At 44.4% G+C, this 18131-nt stretch overlaps 1 protein-coding gene across 9 annotated transcripts in view; it reads left to right on the forward strand.

Annotated features, from left to right (window-relative positions):
• The window catches only part of LOC106586174 (plakophilin-4), a 131263-nt gene that overhangs the window by 25980 nt on the left and 87152 nt on the right, over nt 1-18131 (forward strand). For 8 of the 9 annotated variants that reach the window (XM_014173115.3, XM_014173116.3, XM_014173120.3 and 5 more), the window contains exon 2: nt 10691-10830. In XM_014173115.3, coding sequence (XP_014028590.1) covers nt 10696-10830 — 135 coding nt within the window. In that variant the 5' untranslated portion in view covers nt 10691-10695. Of the gene's footprint in view, nt 1-10690; nt 10831-11520; nt 11825-18131 lie in introns of those variants that run through there. The other variant, XM_014173119.3, reaches the window with a different exon arrangement.

The following is an 18131-nucleotide window of genomic DNA, read 5'->3' on the forward strand; positions in this document are numbered from 1 at the left end:
GTATTGTACAACAGCTGATAAAACTAACACTTTAAAACCATTTTTTTTTTCTCAGACAGTCCTAGCAAAAGTCTTGCTTGAGAAATAGTTTATTGCTAAATAGCAGTTTGTAAACTTTTTTTTTATGGATATCTATTACATTAAGGTACTTAATTGTTACCCAGAAATGATTTGATATTGATCTAAAAACGTCTTCATTGTGCCTTTTTTAAAGACATGTTCCGGAACTTTGGCCACTACTAAGAATTGTTGAAACCTCCAGCTTTGGGCCAGATGTGTCCGTATAGTTCATACCTGCATAATCTATAAGCAGATTTACAGTTTTTCTGGAAACTGCTGCGATATTTTCCCCCACGTGGGCCCAGGGCCCTAACAATTTGAGTTGTACCCAATGAGCTTCATCCCTTCACCAGTTGAGTGACAGCAAGATGCGCACACACAGCAGAGAGCGAGAGATGTGGTACACATATGCACAAACAGTCCTATGAAAAAGTTTGGGCACCCCTGACAATTTCCATGCATCAAAACAAAATTAGACAGGTGCATAAATTTTGGCACCCCAATAGAAAAATCACATCAATATTTAGTAGAGCCTCCATTTGCTAAAATAACAGCCTCTAGACGCTTCCTATAGCCTCTAATGAGTGTGTGGATTCTGGATGAAGGTATTTTGGACCATTCCTCCTTACAAAACATCTCCAGATCAGTTAGGTTTGATGGTTGCCGAGCATGGACAGCCCGCTTCAAATCATCCCACAGATTCTCAATGATATTCAGGTCTGGGGACTGGGATGGCCATTCCAGAACATTGTACTTGTTCCTCTGCATCAATGCCCGCGTAGATTTCGAGCAGTGTTTTGGGTCGTTGTCTTGTTGAAATATCCAGCCCCGGCGTAACTTCAACTTTGTGACTGATTCTTCAACATTATTCCCAAGAATCTGCTGATATTGAGTGGAATCTATGCGACCCTCAACTTTAACAAGATTCCCAGTACCGGCACTGGCCACACAGCCCCACAGCATGATGGATCCCCCACCAAATTTTACTGTGGGTAGCAAGTGTTTTTCTTGGAACGCTGTGTTCTTTTGCCACCATGCATAACGTCCCTTGTTATGACCAAATAACTCAATCTTTGTTTCATCAGTCCACAGCACCTTATTCCGAAATGAAGCTGGCTTGTCCAAATGTGCGTTTGCATACCTCAAGCGACTCTGTTTGTGGCGTGTGTGCAGAAAAGGCTTCTTCCGCATCACTCTCCCATACAGCATCTCCTTGTGCAAAGTGCGCTGAATTGTTGAACGATGCACAGTGACACCATCTGCAGCAAGATGATTTGGAGGTGGTCTGTGGGCTGTTTTTGACCGTTCTCACCATCCTTCGCCTCTCCGATTTTATTTTTCTTGGATAGCCACTTCTGGCCTTAACAAGAACTGTGCCTGTGGTCTTCCATTTCCTCACTATGTTCCTCACAGTGGACACTGACAGCTTACATCTCTGCGATAGCTTTTTGTAGCCTTCCTCTAAACCATAATGTTGAACAATCTTTGTTTTCAGGTCATTTGAGAGTTGTTTTGAGGCCCCCATGTTGCCACTCTTCAGAGGAGAGTCAAAGAGAACAACAACTTGCAATTGGCCACCTTAAATACCTTTTCTCATGATTTGGATGCACTTGTCTATGAAGTTCAAGGCTTAATGAGCTCACCAAACCAATTGTGTGTTCCAATTAATCAGTGCTAAGTAGTTACAGGTATTCAAATCAACAGAATGACAAGGGTGCCCAAATTTTTGCATAGCCTATTTTTCACATCTGATTTAATTTCATTCAACTTAATATTGCTACACTAAAAATCTTTGTCTGGACAATACCCCAGTACTCAGCTTTTATTAGAAAATGAATGGCATGCCTCTGTGATCATTTTCTGTGACGACAGAGTAAATTTATTATGCAGCCTCACAGGGGTGCCCAAACTTTTTAATACGACTGTATGTGACGTAGTACGCAATTTTAGGGGATCACTTTTGGCTTGTGTGCTACTTTCAGAACTACTGGCAAAAAAGTATACAGAAGTACCGGAGAATCTCTTTTAAAGAGGCTTCTGCAGCCAGATAAAGTATCATGCAGAGGATTTGAAAGTCACCGATTGATGTCTAGACCGGGGTTGAATGGCGGGAACCCGGTTACTGACATTTACCGCCCAAAACCACTCCCTTTTCCCAGGATAAATAACTGTAAAAGCGGTAAATTATAATAAATTATTTATATGAATAGCATGACGGGAAATGGAACTGTTTTTAAATTAAATGCGATATGTAAATCTGGATTCTCTACAGCTTTCACTCTGGTCACTGCATGATGAATCATCAACGCTCAAGGTGGGGACCGACAGCCCATCTCAGTATGTAGGCCTTTCATCCCATGGTAACGTTTTATTTGATTCTATTGTGACAGGTAGACCTTTTAATTTGCTGCAGCATAGCCTATGCTAATGTGATATAAAGAACGGATGCACGTTTAATTTACACATTTCCATCTGGCTTTCGGGGGTCACCTTATTTTTTTATTGTAAAGATGTTATTTATTGCAGCTGCAGAGATTTAAAACACTCCTATATCATTGCTTTAAATACGTACGCGAGCGAACAGTTTCGCAGTCCTTCTCTCCATCAATTCCATTCAAATTGCATCCAAAATAGATCTTCTTCAAGATTGATATATATATGTGTATATGTGTGTGTGTGTGTGTGTGTGTGTATATGTATGTATGTCCTAGCCTAACTCTTTCAGGTAATACATTCAATGCAGTATTAGCCTTTATATTTAGCTAATTAATGATGGGTTATGCCTAATAAGCTTCTAATTTATAGCTTCTCTCTCTTGCGCAATACGCACACACCTGTGTACCGCTGGCCTCTCCTTAAAAATGCTACTTAGCTCTTCTACTCCAATGCAGGAAAATCTAGACTAGAATAGCTTGCTGGACATAACTGTTTAAATATTTCTTATACCAATAGACTATTTGAAGAGGGACCCAAGCTCTTGTTTGCTGAATGTTAAATACGGCAGCCAAATGAACTCGTGGGTACTTTGAAAGAAGGCTATAGCAGTTATTTATTCCGACCCATAACCATTCAATCCTCATGAAAAGAAGTGAAAGCTTTGTCCATCTCATTATAGTCCTATATTATCCAAGCATGTCATTAAAATGATGAAGACGAGTACAATGAAATTTTACTTCATTTAACTGTTGAAAGCGAGGAAGGACTGAAGCAACACTAGAGAAAGAGGAGGTAAGCTAATAACATTAGGGGGAATATTATGATATATGTAAACCAAATTCGCTAGCCTATACTTGTAACTTTAGGCCGCATGTGCTGCACCAGAATTGCATGTTCTCTCCTTGCTTTATCATGGTATGAATGAGGTTTGTAATTCCAGTCTGTGTAATCCAATGAAGTACAGTAATACAGTTCACACTCAAAGATTAGCTTACTAGAGCTTTTTTCATAACTTTACCCAAGAGAGCATAGCTACATCTCTGTACTTATGTTTTTCTGTTGTGTGTAATGTGCAGTAGCCTATATATCATATAGCCTATGTATTGGATAGGGCTCATTTAAATGTATTTAATCAGGCTCCGGTTGTATCAGGCTTGAGTTTTCTAATCAAATCCACACAGGCCTACAGTGGCTTGCGAGAGTATTCGCCCCCTTGGTAATTTTCCTATTTTGTTGCCTTACAACCTGGAATTAAACATTTTTTTGGGGTGGGGGGGGCATTTGTATCATTTGATTTACACAACATGCCTACCACTTTGAAGATGCAAAAAATTTTTAGGGGTGAAAAAACAAATGAGACAAAAAAACAGAACCTGAGCGTGCATAACTATTCACCCCCCCCCGTCCCCCCAAAGTCAATACTTTGTAGAGCCACCTTTTGCAGCAATTACAGCTGCAAGTATCTTGGGGTACGTCTCTATAAGCTTGCTTGGCACATCTAGCCACTGGGATTTTTGCCCTTTCTTCAAGGCAAAACTGCTCCAGATCCTTCAAGTTGGATGGGTTCCATACGTGTACAGCAATCTTTAAGTCATACCGCAGATTCTCAATTGGATTGAGGTCTGGGCTTTGACTAGGCCATTCCAAGATATTTAAATGTTATGCTTAGGGTCATTGTCCTGCTGGAAGGTGAACCTCCGTCCCAGTCTGTTGCCACCACTATGCTTCATTGTGGGGATGTTGTTCTTGGGGTGATGTTGGGTTTGCACCAAACATAGTGTTTTCCTTGATGGCCAAAAAGCTCAATTTTAGTCTAATCTGACCAGAGTACCTTCTTCCATATGTTTGGGGAGTCTCCCACATGCCTTTTGGCAAACACCAAATGTGTTTGCTTATTTTTTTTTTTTAAGCAATGGCTTTTTTCTGGACACACTTCCATAAAGCCCAGCTCTGTGAAGTGTATGTCTTAAAGTGGTCCTATGGACAGATACTCCAATCTCCGCTGTGGCACTTTGCAGCTCCTTCAGGGTTATATTTGGTCTCTTTGTTGCCTCTCTGATTAATGCCCTCCTTGCCTGGTCTGTGAGTTTTGGTGGGCGTCCCTCTCTTGCCAGGTTTGTTGTGGTGCCATATCCTTTCAATTTTTTAATAATGGATTTAATGTTTCTCTGTGGGATGTTCAATGTTTCAGATAAAACATTTTATAATCCAACCCTGATCTGTACTTCTCCACAACTTTGTCCCTGACCTGTTTTGAGAGCTCCTTGGTCTTCATGATGCCGCTTGCTTGCGCCTTGCTTAGTGGTGTTGCAGACTCTGGGGCCTTTCAGAACAGGCGTGTGTTATCTATCTAGAGATCATGAGACACTTAGATTACACACAGATGGACTTTATTTAACTAATTATGTGACTTCTGAAGGTAATTGGTTGCACCAGATATTCTTTAGTGGCTTCATAGCAAAGTGGGTAAAGACATATGCACGCACCACTTTGCCGTTTTGAATTTCTTTATATTTTTTGAAACAAGTTTTTTTTTTTTCATTTCACTTCACCAATTTGGACAATTTTGTGTATGTCCATTACATGAAATATGAATAAATATCCATTTAAATTACAGATTGTAGTGCAACAAAATAGGAAAAATGCCAAGGGTGGTGAATACTTTTGCAAGGCACTGTATTTACAGTACATCTGGAAAGTATTCAGACCCCTTGGTTATACCACATTTTGTTACATTACAGCCTTATTCTAAAATGTATTAAATCATTTCCCCCCCTCAGTCTACACACAATACCCCATAATGACATAGCAAAAACAGGTTTTTGCAAATGTATTAAAAATGTAAAACTGAAATATCACATTTACATAAGTTTTCAGTCCCTTTACTCAGTACTTTGTTGAAGCACCTTTGGCAGCGATTTCAGCCTTGCGTCTTCTTTAGTATGACGCTACAAGCTTGGTACACCTGTATTTGTGGAGTTTCTCCCATTCCTCTCTGCAGATCCTCTCAAGCTCTGTCAGGTTGGATGGGGAGTGTCACTGCACAGCTATTTTCAGGTTTATCCAGAAATGTTCAATCGGGTTCGGGCTCTGGATAGGCCACTGTAGAACATTGAGACTTGTCCCGAAGCCACTCCTGCATTGTCTTGGCTGTGTGCTTAGGGTTGTTGTCCTGTTGGAAGGTGAACCCTCGCCCCAGTCTGAGAACCTGCTCCAGAGCGCTCAGGACTTCATCAAGGATCTCTCTGTACTTTGCTCTGTTCATCTTTCCCTCAATCCTGACTAGTCTCCCAGTAGCTGCCGCTGGAAAACATCCCCACAGCATGATGCTGCCACCACCGTGCTTCACCGTAGGGATGGTGCCAGGTTTCCTACAGATGTGTCAATTGGAATTCAGGGCAAAGAGTTCAATCTTAGTTACATCGGACCAGAGAATCTTGTTTCTCATGGTCTGAAAGTCCTTCAGGTGCCTTTTGGCAAACTCCAAGCGAGCTGTCATGCCATTTTTATTGAGGATTGGCTTCCCGTCTGGCCACTCTACAATAAAGGCCTGATTGGTGGAGTGCTGCAGAGATGGCTGTCCTTCTGGAAGGTTCTCCCATCTCCACAGAGGAGCTCTGTCAGAGGGACCGTCGGGTTCTTGGTCACCTCCCTAACCAAGGCCATTTTCCTCTGATTTCTAGAGGAAGAGTCTTGGTGGTTCCAAACTTCTTCCATTGAAGAATGTTGGAGGCCACTGTGTTCTTGGGGACCTTCAATGCCGCAGGCAGTTTTTGGTACCATTTCCCAGATCTGTGCCTTGACATAATCCTGTCTAGGAGCTCTATGGACAATTCCTTAGACCTCATGGCTTGGGTTTTGCTCTGACATGCACTGTCAACTGTGGGACCTTTTTATATAGACAGGTGTGTCTTTCCAAATCATGTCCAGTCAACATAATTAACCTCAGGTGGACACCAATAAAGTTGTAGAAACATCTCAAGGATGATCAAGGGAAACACGATACGCCTGAGCTGAATTCGAGTCTCATAGCCAAGGGTCTGAATACTTATGTAAATAACGTATTTCTGTTTTTTAGTTTTAATACATTTTGCCAAAAAATTATAAAAACCAGTTTTTCGTTATTGGGTATTGTGTGTAGATTGATTAAATCGTTTTTGTTCCCCCTCAATTTTAGAATAAAGCTGTATCGTAACTGTGGAAAAATTCAAGGGGTCCCAACTTTCCAATTGCACTGTATATGCTTTTGAATGATACTTCCGGTTTTGGCGGGAAATACCGGGTTACCTGGGAGAAAAATGATTTTATTCATGGTATGGAACATTTTGGTAAAATCCTGGGAAAATATTAACCCCTAGTCCTGACCATTACATCTTCTCCACTGATCTGCTAGACTACTTTTCAACCTTTTTTTTTTCATTTGAACCCCTTCCCACCACATTGACCGTTCCCTGCTGCGGTACAGACACAATTCTGCTGCTCGATTGCTTGGAAGAGTGACTGGAATATGAGGTCACTGACTGGACTACTAGACCATGTGACCTGGTTGGTGTTGGCGGGAGTCCGGGTGGGGTCATGCGAAGCGGTTTCTTGCAGAGCTGGAGATGCTGTGGATTTTAATGATTCGGAAATAGGATTTGGATTTGTCTTGTCAAGGCTGCTTAGCCGAGCAACCAGTTGATAGCTGGTTAATAACGTTTTACAGATGCTCGTTGTTTTGCTGATTCCTTGACCTTGCTTGCACTTCCAGCTCTAGTTTATATCCTGTGCCCAGTAGGTGGTGGGGAGGGGTCAGATTAGCCCAGTGTTTTGGCCAGAAGAAATGGATAACCTGACTATGGGTCAGTTGTCTCTCTGTGTGTGTGTGTGCCTGTGTTTTCTGCCTGTGCAATGGGGGGATGTCATCTAGTGTAAGGGCTGTTTGAAGAGAGAGCGGACCAAAATGCAGCGGAGTCAGTGTTCATCATATTTAATTATAAAATGGAACACTATACAAATACAAAATAAGAAACTGACAGCCAACAGTCCTGTCAGGTGAAACACTGAACAGAAACAATTACCCACAAAACCCCAATGGAAAAATATGCACTTATGTGTGACTCCCAATCAACCACAACGAACTTCAGCTGTGCCTGATTGGGAGCCACACACGGCCCAAAACAAAGAAATACAAAAACATAGAAAAAGAACATAGAACGCCCACCCAATGTAACACCCTGGCCTAACCAAAATAAAGAACAAAAAATCGCTCTCTATGGCCAGGGCGTTACATCTAGGGAAAGCTCCATACTCCAGACAGATTTTAATGTTGTGATGGTGTGTTTTGACTCTCACACAGGCGCAATAATCCTCCCTAAATATTGACACTGAAGTCCCACTGGAAGTTCTAGTAGTGTGTCTGTCTGTCTTATTGACCGTGTTTGTCTTGGGCATAGCCAGAGGAAATGACCAGGTTCATAATGACATGGGCCCATCTTTTTGTTCTGAGTGCCTTAACCTGGATCCTGTGAAGTCCTGGTAGTGTCCTGAAGGCATTATCCTAATTACGGTCTTTAAAGCAGCGCTGATTGCGTTCGACTCCCTTTGCTTCTTGGTTACTTGGCAGGCAGCCTCCTAGCTTTACTTTGAAACTACCAGATGCCAAACAACCCTACAGAGACCTGATGCATGGGAGCTTTTCACAAGCCTCCAGTTCATAAAGCTTTTTTCTTTTCTTTTCTTTTCTCGCATCTCGTTTTGAAGGAGAACAACGGAGGTAATCCTGAAGAACTTACCGGGGCAGCAGCGCTGCTCTAACTTCGTAGCAGTAGTAGTAGTAGTAGTAGTAGTAGTAGTATCATCAGGGAATTTCAGTAAGCTAATATACAAATCACAATTTTCTTTTTTTTTCTTTAGGCGGCCGTAGATTTGGTTTGTGGAAGCATATTGGTTTTCTGTGTGTGTGTTTTCCAACTTAGATTTTCTGCAGAAGGAAATGTGTCATGACGTATCTTATTGCATCATTTCTGTCTTACTGTTTATCAGTCTGAGAATCTGTGTTTTAGAAGAATTATGTTGCATGTTGTCTGTAAAAAAATGTAATACTATGTCATACTATCCAGTGAGCTCCATGAAGAGACCATTCCATACTTTGTGACAAAAGCACACTTGTTTTTCTCAATGACTGGGATATGCCTGCTGAATAGCGTTCTTTTTTTAATCGTTTCAGAGTACTGTGTATATAAAGAATATCAACAGAACTTAGTGAGCCTTGACTACTATTTTTTTTGCTCTTGTTTTTGTAACCATCTTGACTTGGCAAGGAAGAGCACACTCAATCTGGAACTGTGATGCTCTAGATTCCTGTCTCTGCTCCATGTTATGGGAACTAAAGGCAAGAGACTCCTTGAGACAAAATAGTAACTCTATAACATCTAGGAAAACATTTTTTTTGTTCCTCCCTGCTACATTACAAAGTGTGTATATATTGTGAGGCGCAAAGGCTATGACCCTGCTACCAGCATGCTTGTAATACTAATATCCCCTGTCTGCCACCCAATAACCCACATGTGATCCGATCTGCTTCGACCTTGAAATACCCAGAACACCACGGGTTCAGATATTGTCCAGACTATCTCGGGGACCTCCCAGACTGTCTAGTTGTCCCCGGATAGGAGCTTCCCATCAGAGCCTATGTCTACTGTAAACAGCCCAATGGAGCGCCTCTGGCTGGCTGGCAGCCTGCGTTAAATGATTCCTGTACTGGGGTTGTGGTGTGTATGCACATCCAGTGCAGTACTGTACTCCGTAGACTCAATAATGCATGGCATTGTTGCCATAATACGCCAGCAGGACGAATCCACCAATCACCAGCTGACTGCCATAATGAATAAGGCATATAAAAAGAGACAGTTCCACAGAGGTCTTATTGAGTTATGCTGGTAGGGTTGGACTTCTGGCTGTTTTTAAATAAGGACATGGTTTAATGACGCTCCCCCGTAGCCAATATCCAGACTGCGATTTGGCGTAGAGGAGATTTGAGACGGACTCAAAATCAAATCAAAGTTTATTGGTTGCGTACACGGATTTACAGATCTTATCGCAGGTGCAGTGAAAGCCTTGTGTGTCTAGCTCCAACACTGTAGTAATACCGAGCAATAAAAATAAAAAAAACAATTCCGCACACAATCCGAAGAAATAATAAAGAAATTTAAGAAATAGACTTACCATTACCTCAGACGCTATCAGCATCCCAAATGGCACCCTATTCCCTATTTAGTATACTACTTTTGATCAGAGCCCGTGGAGCACTTTAGTGTACTATATAGGGCACTTGACTATCTATTGCACTATATAGGGTGTAATTTGGGTTCCATACCTCCAACATGCTCCCGTTCTGTCTAGGCCACACTGGGACTGGATCAACTCTAGCTTTCAGACCAGATGACAGCAGCAGTGGAGGATTGAAGAAGCAGTAAAAGTCCTTGTGACATCCCCGTTTCCCCAATGGCACCCTCTCATTATACCTCAGCCTGTTGTCTTATCTCAGCCTGACACCAATGCGGCAGCCCTGTGAGCCCTCAGCCCGGCTACGGCTCAGGTGCTTAAACAGGCTCCTTCACATAAACATTGATCAGAAACTGCCTCCCCATGCAGTCCTCTGGTGCTTGGCCTGTCACGAGGCCATAACTACTTTTACATTTCACTCCTGATGCCCAGGAGCGAGGGAAGAAGAAGAAGAACAAAGTATCTCCTCCGCACGCCTGCTGACGTGCGTTTTCCTCTGTCGTGCCGCTCTACGCTCTAGGAATTGTGGGATTTCTTGGAATTGCGGGAAAGTCCCGTTTCCTTTTTGGACTTGAAGATCTAGTGTGTTTTGGATTTTTTTATTTTTTATGAGTCTGTATACAGTCATCACTGAAGTTGTTTGTTGCCTCGGGGCCATATGGAATTGACTCAGTGTCGCTGACTGTCTTTGGATTGCTCCAGCTGGCATGGGTAGGTGTGTTTAGGTATGTGTATTAGTCTGCTGTTTTAGGAGGGAGCGGGAGAGAGAGAATATGTATCGTGGGTTCTGTACAAGCTTGTGTGTATTATTGCCTCTGTCTACTGTGGGGATGCCATTGGTTGGGTCATGTGTACGCAACTTAACACGCGTCCACGTGTATGTATCAGAGGAGTGTATTGAGTGACCAAAGCGTGTGTCTGTCTGCAGGAGGAATGCCAGCTCCTGAGCAGAGCCCAGCGACGGAGGAGGGGCTTCTGCTGACCGTCGGAGAGGGAGCCCAACTCCCCAACCGGAACATGGAGGCCGACAGCACCGCCAACAACATCCTGGCCTCCGTCAAAGAGCAGGTACAGGAAGCTCCATAGCACCTATCTTACTGTTTCACTGCCCAAATACCTTTTTTTATTTTTATTTTTTTATTATTTTTTTTGTCACACCTGTATCGTTCCCTGCCAAGCAGGTACACTAACCTCTGTTACAGCGCTCATTGTATCGCCGCTCGATAAGATAGACATGCTGTACTTTATCTCTGCGCTCTTACACAACCACACTGTATGAACACTGTCACTATCTGGTTAAGCTACTGAAGGGCCGGCCCCGATTTCACTGTAGAAAATGCCTTCTCAAGAGGTTGTGGTTTTTACATTGACATTTTCACCTGACTTTCTTTGCGATGAGAGGCTGTATTTACTTTTTGGGGACGCAGAGAGAAATGCTCTGACCTTTGACAGGTGGTCCTGGCTGACGGTAGGTTGGAAATGGTGACTAAGTTGTGCCCGGCCGTGCAGTGCGTTCACAATCGAGAGATCTATGTAGTAGGAACAGAGCGACGAGCCATCTGTATGACACGCTCTGACTCACACCCCTCGCTCCATCCATGGCAGCGCTCCACACTCCCGTTGTTTACCCAAGTCAACAGGAAGGCAGGTTCTATTGGAGAGCACCTGCCGATGTCATTTCCTTCCCCCCCTTAGTGCTCCTCTGTTCTGCCGCTCCTCCTTGGCGTCAGTCAGGACAGGCAGGCAGTAAGTCAGTCGGGAGAGAGAGTGAGAAAGCGAGGGGTGAGACATGCCTTTAAAGGAATTCTTGTTTGGGATTGGGGAGAGTAAGTTAAGCCGTCCTCACAGAGTTTTTAAAGGTAGTTGGAGAGACTGGAGTTGACGAGCGACGAAAGGAAGGCGGGTGCCTCAAGGATGTCAGTCGTTGCTGGGGTAGTAGTTATTTGCCTGGCTGTGCACGAGTCTTTCCTGTGATTGTGGGGAAGCAGACTTGGAGGGATCCTGCCTGCTGTAAACATGCTAGCCTGCACCTGTGGACAATCTTATGATGACACCTTGCCTGGTGAGTCCATACGCAAGAAACTCCCCCCCTCTTTTTTTCTCTTAAAACTTCTCCCTGTACTTCTTCACCCCACTCTGCCCAATGCCCAAACAAGGACAGGCTGGTCATGATTTCTTTGATTGCGTTTGCTGTTAATTTGCAGTGGTGCCTCCTGCTCCTGACTGGTAATGAACCAGAGAGGGTTTGGTGTTAATATGAGGGTTTTTGGGCCGTCAGGCTGGAGGTGCTGGTTATTACTGGAGTTGCATCTCAAATGGCACCCTATTGCTTAAGTATTGCACTACTTTTGACTGAATTTGGGACACTGCCCGGCTTTGCTGCTCCCTCTTTAGTGCTCTGACTCGCCATCGGTGTGACACCTTCATAATCGCTCATCCCAGCCACCATTTCAGCTCATCCCAGCCACCATTTCAGCTCATCCCAGCCACCATTTCAGCTCATCCCAGCCACCATTTCAGCTTATCCCAGCCTACTCTTTCACACTCGTCTCCCTCAGACTTTAAGAGGTTTCATCTCTCCTTACAACCTCAAGTTTTTCAAATGAACTTTACACGCTCTCTTTCTCTCTCATATTTATCATTGTGCAAAAAAATGTATTTAGCTGAAGGGGTTCCATCTAGAGTGGAATGGAACTGGAGACTGGAGGGAAGCCAAAGAATGTTACTCAGCCAGTCAACTTCCCCTTTTCTGTGAATTCAGCAATAATGAGAGAGCCCGAGTCTTTGAATGCCTTCTCTGCCACATTATTGCTGATGTTATCCCTGTGAATATGTAGTAAGCACTGGAGCGTGGTATTGTGGGCTTAAGACAATAACACAGTCATTATATGAAGTGAAACTTAGAAACCGTCTCTCTGCATACATCTGCGATCACTCTGTTTTTAGTTAGACACAGTGACTCCGGACAGGGAAACGTGAGCCTTTCTCTCGCAGCGAAAGCTCAGGCTACCATTTCTAAGTTAGTAAATGGAAAATGTGTGAGAGCGTGTGCGACGAGAAGGGTACTCCTCCTCCCGACGTGATGTGTATGGGGAAAGTTGGCTGACTGCGTTTAGCCCTCTGCTAGGGGATGTTGTACATGGCTGAAGGGTAGAATAATCCCCTGCAATAATGAAAAGCAGGAAAAGAGGAGGAAGTTGCTGTATGCTTTCATCCAGACTCCTCCTCCGGAGCAGCCTAGTTTATGATTTAATCACCGCATCCTGGCCTGGCCTTGGAGACACAGGGTGTAACCAAGTCAACAACCAGAGAGGAATTCTTCAAGCTGTAATGTAGCCTAGCCGTTTACAACTGGGCCTATTCGAAGCTGCTGGGGAAACCACTGTCTGATAAGGAAGGAGGATGGGGGGGGGACACAAAGGGAAGTCCCCTCTTCTAACTAGGTCCTGTTGGGGCCCGGCCTAGCCGCTAGTCTTCCATTAGTCCTGGTCTATGGGTCCTGGTCAAAGGTAGTGCATTACATGGGGAATGAGGTGCTATTTGGGATGCAGACCGTGCCTCAGTAGAGTGTCCCTCACTGAATACTGAGTGGTGTGGTGCCATTCACAAGAGACAAGGAGACAGTTGAGCTGAGGATGCATTCTAATGCCCCCTCCCTCCCGTCCCGTGATAATGAATATGAGGGGAAGGCAGGTCCACTAACGAGCTCTCCATTGATCACGCTGTGCCCCTGCATGCTTCCTGTGGGGTCTCCCAGGGGAGGGGTGAACACTAGCCAAGGAGGCCGCCAAAATGTGTCTGCTCGCGTTTCATCGTCTGGATCCTAATGTACACACACATCTTAGTCATGCTCGCTCCTCGGCTCCGTGCAAGATAGCGGCTGCCTGTCGACGGGGGGCAGAGAGCGGAAGGCACGTTCGGCGGTGCGCCTGACTACGTCGCTAGTGCCTCTCTGACAGCTCACCGGAAACCAGAATGTGAGCCGTATGGCTGGCTGCTTCTCACAGCCCGACGCGTCGGATTATTGACTTAACCCTTGAAATGTCACGAAGTCTCCCGTTTTTTTCGAAACAAACAAAGTCTGCTGGAAAACACTCCACTCTATGTGGAGGTTGTGTGTGGTGAGGTTAGAGGTCAGACCTGAATGGTCTTACCTCTTTGTAGTGGATCCAGGAGCGGTACGGTCATGTCTTGAATTAAAACCCAGCTAGCACATCAGCAGTGCACTAGCTACAGTGCATTCAGAAAGAATTTCAGACCAACATTTTTTACATATCAATCTACACACAATACCCAGTAATGACAAAGCGAAAACAGTTTTTTGGGAATGTATTAAAAAAAAGTAAACGGATACCTTATTTATGGAAGTATTCAGACCCTTGGTTATGAGATTTTGAATTTGAGCTCAGGTGCATCCTGTTTCCATTGATTATCCTTGACATGTTTCTACAACTTGATTGGAGTCCACCTGTTGTACATTCAATTGATTGGACTTGATTTGGAAAGGTGCACACCTGTCTATATAAGGTCCCACAGTTGACAGTGCATGTCAGAGCAAAAACCAAGCCATGAGGTCAAAGGAATTGTCCGTAGAGCTCCGAGACAGGATTGTGTCGTGGCACAAATCTGGGGAAGGGTACCAAAATATGTCTCCAGAATTAAAGGTCCCCAAGAACACAGTGGCCTCCATCATTCTTAAATGGAAGAAGTTTGGAACCACCAAGACTCTTCCTAGAGCTGGCCGCCCAGCCAAACTGAGCAATCGGGGGAGAAGGGCCTTGGTCAGGGAGGTGACCAAGAACCCGATGCTCACTCTGACTGAGCTTCAGAGTTCCTCTGTGGAAATGGGAGAACCTTCCAGAAGGACAACCATCTCTGCAGCACTCCACCAATCAGGCCTTTATGGTAAAGTTGCCAGACGGAAGCCACTCCTCAGTAAAAGGCACATGACAGCCCGCTTGGAGTTTGCCAAAAGTTACCTAAAGTACTTAGACCATGGGAAACTAGATTCTCTGGACTGATGAACCCAAGATTGAACTATTTTGCCAGAATTTTTTTATTTAACCTTTTTTATTTATCTAGGCAAGTCAGGAACAAATTCTTATTTACAATGACGGCCTACCGAAAGACAGAACGCCTCCTGCGGGGACGGGGCACACATCACGACAAGAGACACAACACTACATAAAGAGAGACCTAAGACGGCAACACCACATGACAACATGGTAGCAGCACAAAACATGGTACAAACATTATTGGGCACAGACGACGGCAAGAAGGTAGAGACAACAATACATCACGCGAAGCAGCCACAACTGTCAGTAAGAGTGTCCATGATTGAGTCTTTTGAATGAAGAGATTTTGAGTTTTTTTGCAGCTCATTCCAGTCGCTAGCTGCAGTGAACTGAAAAGAGGAGCGACCCAGTGATGTGTGTGCTTTGGGGAACTTTAACAGAATGTGACTGGCAGAACGGGTGTTGTATGTGGAGGATGAGAGCTGCAGTAGAGATATCAGATAGGGAGGAGTGAGGCCTAAGAGGGTTTTATAAATAAGCATCAACCAGTGGGTCTTGCGATGAGTATACAGAGATGACCAGTTTACAGAGGAGTATAGAGTGCAGTCATGTGTCCTATAAGGAGCATTGGTGGAAATCTGATGGCCGAATGGTAAAGAACATCCTGCCGCTCGAGAGCACCCTTACCTGCCGATCTATAAATGATGTCTCCGTAATCTATCATGGGTAGGATGGTCATCTGAATCTGGGTTAGTTTGGCAGCTGGGGTGAAAGAGGAGCCATTACATTAGAGGAAACCAATTCTAGATTTAACTTTAGCCTTTAGCTTTGATATGTGCTGAGAGAAAGACAGTGTACCTGTCTAGCCATACTCTCAAGTACTTGTATGCGGTGACTACCTCAAGCTCAAAACCCTCAGAGGTAGTAATAACACCTGTGGGGAGAGGGGAATTCTTCCTACCAACCCACATGATCTTTGTTTTTGGAGGCGTTCAGAACTAGATTAAGGGCAGAGAAAGCTTGTTTGACACTAACAAAGCTTTGTTGTAGAGCGTTTAACTTAAAATCTGGGGAGGGGCCAGTTGAGTATAAGACTGTTTCATCTGCATCTAAATGGATGAGAGAGCTTCCTGTTGATGTAAATTAAGAAGAGTGTGTGGGGCCTAGGCTCATGAATGCCAAGTGTCACATCTGAAGGAAACCTGGCTCCATTCCTACGGTGAAGCATGGTGTTGGCAGCATCATACTGTGGGGATGTTTTCCAGCGGCAGCTACTGGGATCAAGGGAAAGATGAACAGAGCAATGTACAGAGAGATCCTTGATGAAAACCTGCTCCAGAGTGCTCGGGACCTCAGGCTGGGGTAAAGGTTCACCTTCCAACAGGACAACGACCGTGAGCACACAGCCAAGACAATGCAGGAGTGGCTTTGGGACAAGTCTCTGAATGTCCTAGAGTGGCCCAGCCAGATCCCGTACTTGAACCCGATCAACCATCTCTGGCGAGACCTGCAAATAGCTGTGCAGCGACGCTCCCCATCCAACCTGACAGAGCTTGAGAGGATCTGCAGAGAGGAATGGGAGAGACTCCCCAAATACAGGTGTGCCAAGCTTGTAGTGTCATACCCAAGGAGACTTGAGGCTGTAATCACTGCCAAAAGTGCTTCAACAAAGTATTGAGTAAAGGGTCTGAATACTTATGTAAATGTGATATTTCAGTTTTACATTTGCTAACATTTCTAAAAACGTGTTTTTGCTTTGTCGTGTGGTGTGTGTGTGTGTGTGTGTGTGTGTGTGTGTGTGTGTGTGGATAAAAAAATATTTGATCCATTTTGGAATAAGGTTGTAATGTAACAATGTGGAAAAAGTCAAGGGGTCTGAATATTTTCTGAATGCGCTGTATATTGGGAATAGGGTGCCATTTGGGACTTAGACTACCCACTATGGTTCGCTGACAACACCACTTCACACACAGGAAATATTAGCCGGTGTTAATACGCCATCAGTCCAACTACAAATCCCATCTCTGATGCACACCCCTCGATCGCTATCGGCTCACACGCAACCTTCTGATAGGGCTGTAACTCTGAACTGTGCGTGTGGCTGCTAGCCTGCTAACTGTGGTCAACAGTGGTTACATAACAGCTGGCAGGAGAGCTCTTGTCCATTTCACACAGAGCTTCTTCCCTCAGGTCAACTCGACTGAAACCGCTAATCACACTCTGTGTTTGCATCCCAAATGGCACCTTATTCCCTTTTATAGTACCCTACTTTTGACCAGAGAGTCGTGCACTATAAAGGGAAAAGGGTGCCATTCGGGACACAGCCTGTGACTCGGGGGTTTAGACAATCGGGAGCTGGGCTTAAGCTCTTTGTTTATTAAATAAGGAAACCAAGAACCCCCTTCCCCCTTCCCCTTCCGTCCATCCCACTATCCTTCCCTATGTCCAGGTCCAGTTCCATTACTCTTCGGGGACGTTGCATGTGTTTACTGTGATAAGAGGATAAGTGCTTTCTCCCTTCGGTGATCGTGAGTGGAAGATTTCACTTCAGTCCACCATGGTTGTTTCACTCATGTGGTGGAAATGACAGAACTGGTCTGGGTTATTCATTAGCGCACACCATTTTAAAATGAAAAAGGAACAGTTGTTTCTTATTGGACAAGTTCATATACATCTTTTCCATGTTTCAGTCCATTTTCTTCCATTTGTTGCCTAGTGAATACAACCCTGGTCTCATGTGTTGATGTTTCGATGCTGCTCTCTCGGCCTTGCCAGTCCTTGGGCAGAGTGCCCCTGGTGAACAGTTGTAATGTGCCCAGGCATGCCTAACGGCACCACTGAGACTGGCAGAATGGGCCTCTCAGCCATGGCACCACATGATTTCCCAACTCATCGCTTCTTAGAAAACACAGCCGTGGAATGTTCCTACTTTGCTTTGTTAGAGTCCATTACACATGAAGAATCTGTCTGCTCAATTGCTTTCTCTGGCTGACCAGGGCACACTTGTTATGACCCTGCTTATGTCTGGCTCAGCCTCACACACGAACACAGACAGACAGACAGACAGACAGACAGACAGACACGGCCTTTCCTCAGCAACTGGTATGTGTTGTAGTAAAACACTTCTCAGGGGGGTGACCTTGCTGTGTGTGTGCTCAATTTCATTGCTTCTTAAGCATTGAAAAGCAGGCTGACAAATTGCCCTCTTGAGATAACAAAGCAATGCTTCCTCCATTCTTTATTCTGGTAAAATGCTCCAAGTGATCTCTGTAAGGACTTTTCTTACTAGAAGCCGGAGAAGTTAAAGAAACATCATAAGTTGGCAATTGACGAAAAGGCAGGATTTGTCTTTCT

Source organism: Salmo salar, chromosome 25, assembly GCF_965601325.2.
Source record: "Salmo salar chromosome 25, fSalSal1, whole genome shotgun sequence".
NCBI classification, from domain to species: Eukaryota; Metazoa; Chordata; class Actinopteri; order Salmoniformes; family Salmonidae; genus Salmo; species Salmo salar.